This window comes from Egretta garzetta, unplaced genomic scaffold (genome assembly GCF_000687185.1).
Source record: "Egretta garzetta isolate BGI_Z169 unplaced genomic scaffold, ASM68718v1 scaffold27, whole genome shotgun sequence".
NCBI classification, from domain to species: Eukaryota; Metazoa; Chordata; class Aves; order Pelecaniformes; family Ardeidae; genus Egretta; species Egretta garzetta.
In genome coordinates this window covers 2,606,366-2,610,698 of record NW_009260400.1, presented here as the reverse complement: position 1 = coordinate 2,610,698, position 4,333 = coordinate 2,606,366, and the positions used below count along the sequence as shown (strand labels likewise).

The 4,333-nt window shown below is 52.4% G+C and overlaps 1 protein-coding gene across 1 annotated transcript in view; it reads left to right on the top strand.

Annotated features, from left to right (window-relative positions):
• Positions 1–28: 28 nt before the first annotated feature.
• The window catches only part of TMEM208 (transmembrane protein 208), a 5,187-nt gene continuing 882 nt past the window's right edge, over positions 29–4,333 (top strand). Inside the window, exons 1-2 of the mRNA XM_035898826.1 lie at positions 29–208; positions 3,484–3,568. Of these exons, the coding sequence (XP_035754719.1) occupies positions 120–208; positions 3,484–3,568 (174 nt within the window). The 5' untranslated portion in view covers positions 29–119. The remainder of the gene's footprint in view (positions 209–3,483; positions 3,569–4,333) is intronic.

Sequence of the window (4,333 nt, the reverse complement as noted above, 5' to 3'; positions counted from 1 at the left end):
ACGGCCTGCAGTCCTCTGCCACTCTGCCCGGCACCCGCGGTGCTTGTGGCTGACAGCTCTCTTCCTTGCAGCTGGCATTCGTCTTCAGCTTGGTGGTCTATGGTACCAGTTACCGGTCCATGAACTCCATGGCAAAGCCATCTTTTGCAGATGACGGCAGCCTTGCTGACGGGGGAATTGACCTGAATATGGAGCAGGGGATGGCAGAGTGAGTGTCCACACCCGCACGAGTCCAGGTGAGCAGGACCTGCTGCCTGGGCGTGCACGCAGAGCCAGGAGGGCCCCCCAAAGGAGAAGGCCCAGCCTCAGCTCCCACCTCAGCTTGCCCACCAGCGCAGGTGTGAGGGGAGCTGGAAGCCCATAGCCATTTTTTCCTGAGAATTTACCTAAACTGTTCTCATTATCTGAATGCTTGGCCCAGCATGCGCTAGTCACCAGCCACCACAGGGGTCTGTCAGCCTGGAACGGTCACCGCCTTTAGGGCTGGGGCACACAGGTAGGAGATCCCAAATGGATCAGCTGGAGCAGCCGACAACTGCCTTCCAGCAAAGAGACAGCACTGATGCTGTGCATGCTTCTGCGGCATACAGAGATTTATATTTTCTTTTTAAACCAGCACTGCAGGTAGCGCTTGACAGAGCAGAAGGGCAATGCACTGCCAGTTACCCCATCACACCTGCAAACTGGCTGTGTCCTACATGCCACACAACCTGCCCACTGCCTTAGCCAGGTCCTCTCACCTCCTCAGCCTTTCCTGCCCCCCTGTGCTTGTGCATTCCCTCTGTCTGTCTGCAGACAGCGTCAAGCGTTTGCCTGTCCAGTGTCCTTGGTGGTGCTGTAACTCTTTTCTCCTCAGTTGAGGAGTGCACAACAGTAATTCTTGCGAAGTGCTGTTAAATAAGGAGACAACAGTGCTGAAACAGCAGAAACATCTCCTCTATTTACGAGTTTTCCAACAGCGAGCCTCACACTAGTTGCAGGAAGCTGCCAGGCAGTCATGGGCACGTCGGGCTTTGCTCTCTGTCCTCCCTGCCCTCAGCCTCTGTATGTTGGCCCAGCTTTCGCCAGGGATCTTCAGTGCATGCCCAGTGAGGCGCCTGGGGTACTTGGCCCCTTGCCTCCCATGTCCTTGTCCTACATTTTAAGGTTTACTTCTGTCTTTCACTTGCTGCCGAGCTTCTGAAGAAACCCAGCGGGGCCTTGTTTCTGGCAGAGCCCTCTGCATCACGTCAAACATTCTTGTGCTGGAAGGGCCGTGACTTGATTTGTATATTTTTATTAACAGAAGTTGTATTTCTGCAGCCAGTGGATGCCTGGGGATGTTAGCAGCAGGCAGACTGACTGGTGCGGCACAGAACCTGCTGTCTCTGCTCAGGATGAGCTCTCATCTTCTGTGTTTTTTAGTGGAGTAGTACATTACCTACGCGCAGCCAGAGTGACTCGGATGTCCGGTGTAGGAGACTCAGCCAAGGGATGAGGTTGCCAGGATGAGAGGGAGTAATTTCTAGTCTGTGATTTGTGAGCCGGGTGCTTTACGCCCTCTTTGTCCCATAGTGACTTCTTTTTCCTGCTGGTCAGCCAAGCGTTTTTGTCTTGTTTTATGCTGGTTTGGCACTCCAGGGTAGAAGTGTAAAATATTTTGGATACCTTTTTTTATGCATCGCAACATGGTTGTAAGGAAAGTAAGGAAACAAGTAAGGAAAATAAAGAAGTTTGGTGTCGTCTGGGGTATCCTCGCTGTGAGAGGTGCTCTCGGGAGACACGTAAGGCACCAAAGCAGATCAGGTGCCCCAGTAACTGCCCCATGCACTTGTGTGACAGAGCTGTCAGGGGAATGACGGAGAGGTGTTGGTACAGGGATCCTGTCGCCCGCTGTGGAAAGGTGACGAGTGCAGTTGTAGCACCGCTGCAGCCCTGGTTGCAGGTGTAGTACTTCCCTTGGTACCAGGGCTCCGAGGCTTTTCTGCCTGAGCAGTACTCAATTGGGGTGAGTTTTATTGACACGTTAAAATGAATTGGTGCTTGTCCGAGGCATGGGCTGCGCAAATCATGGCACAGCTTGGCGGTGGACCTGTAACAGCAAAACCTGCACAGCTGAAGCTCCAGTCCTTACCCTGTGCCTTCATACCCGAGCCAGCGCAGAGCCCTCAGTCGCGAGAGTGCAAGTCTCATTAGTTTAACCCCGTTGGTATGTGAACACAAAGTGCTAACGAACGCTCCTCCTGCTGATGGCATCCGTTTGTCAGGTGAAGCGCTCTGAGGTACCACTTTGGGGATCAGGGAACCACTCTGGGCTAGCAGTTCCTTTCAGAAGGCAGCAGGTGTTTCCTGCCTCTCGGCTGAGTGTGCTGCAGCTGATGAGTGAGCGCTCTTTCGGAGCTGCTGCTTGGGAGGCTGCGGATTTGATGGTGTTTCCTCGTGCTGCCTGTGCCTGGAGCAGATGCTGTGCGTTGCTTGGGTTGGGGAAGGCTGATCTTGCTGATCTCTGGGAGAGCTGGGTTCAGTGGGAGCTCTGCTGTTGCCCCTCTGGGGCCTCTGGTGATGCACAAGATTTTTGAACCTCAGTGTCTCATCAGAGAGCTGTTGATGGATTCTGCGTTGGCTTGAATTGACAGTGGTGTCCCAGCCCAAACCAGTTGCTTCTGATCACTTTGTTTTGTGCTGTGCTGCCCAGAATGAGACAAGCTGTTCCATTACCGTTACCTCTGCCTTTTGTTTTCTCCACTCCATTCTTGGATGCGGCTCGAGCGTTTCTTACTCCAGCAGATGATGATTTAATGGGAGTGAAGGAGCTGGCGTTTTTCTAAGCCATCATGGGACTCCCTGCGGCTTGTGCAGAAAAACCAATACCTGTCTGCCTCTTCTGGGTGTCAGGTCCCCCTGAGGGTGGTATGGGCAGCTTGTCGCTCTCCATAGCCGGCTCTCAGCTCTGCCCCAGGCTGGTGTGGAAGACCCTGCAGTCGGACAAGCAGGAGGTGGGGTGGGGGAGCCAGCTGTTGCTGTAGCTCGGCTTGCAGGTGATGGTGCACTTGTCCTTGCGGCACCCCAGTCCTGCGGTGACCCTGAGTGTGTCTGTCAGCCAGTGCAGTGGCACGGGGTTGATCCGTGCTTCCCAGCTGTGAGCGGCTCTATTTTATGCTGTGAAGTGTCAAATCAGTGGGAGCTGGCTGCTGTCGCAGGCTGCGGCGGTGGTGGTTTTGCTGCTGATTCCCACCCCCCCAGCATTCCTCAGCTTTCTCAATGTCCATTTTCAGAGGGAGCCTAGTTCATTAACTCATCAGATTTTTTTGTTTGTTTGTTTATTGCTCTTGATTCTTCTAGATTACCTTCTGCAGCAAAGCACAGCTGCAGGAACAGTCCTTTGGTCGGGGCGGGCGGCATCGCTCCCCGGAGGCGGCGCAGAGGGGCTGTGTTGGCAGAGGAGCTAGTGTCTTTGGCAGGGGATGGAATGGAAGATTTAATGTTTTGCTTTTCTTCTCCCAGGCATCTCAAGGATGTGATCCTGCTCACAGCCATGGTCCAAGTGCTGAGCTGCTTCTCGCTTTATGTCTGGTACTTCTGGCTCTTGGTAAGCTCCTGCAGTTTTCCTTGTTGCTCTACGTTGTCCCTGTCTTTCCGTGTTTAAGGACTGAGGACATTATTTATCAATTTCATTTCAGTGTCCTGTTTCAGGCCAAACCCATTTTCTGATAGATTTTTTTTTTCATCTCTCTGTCGAGTCTTCTTAAAAATGAAGCTGTACAAGGGAACAAAGACCTGATCCCTCTGGTTCAACCACACAAAAAACTAGGCTGGCCTTGGCCTTTCCCTCTGGTCCTGCGAAAGGGCCACAAGAAATGCGAGGCAGATCAAAGCCATCTTTGTGCGTAGAGCCTTTTTGTGGCTGTGGCAAGCAGCCTGAGCTGCTTCTGGTTTGGTTTTCTCAGGCATTCACCAGCATGGACTGAGGCTGGGAACTTTTGGACACTGTGCCGCTTGGTAGATCAAATGCTGTAGGCTTTGATTTTTCCCCTTAACACACCAGACTCTTTCTACTCCTGCAACATTTTTCATGTGCCTCCAGCTAAAACTGCTTTTGCAGAAGGACAAAAAAAGTCTCCAGTTTGTTAAAAAAAAAAAATCCCGCGGTTGCTTTGAGCGTGACCCACAAAGGTATAAAAGGCAGCTTTGGGAGTGTAGAAAGTTACCTCATTTCAGTCCTGGCTCACACATTCCTTTCTAGCTGGCCTGGCAGAGGGCAGCCTAGACCCTGACTATCCCCTGGAGACCATCTGGATCCCTTTTTTTTTTTTTTTTTTTTTAATTCAGGGGAGTGGGGGGGGGTGTCCCACAG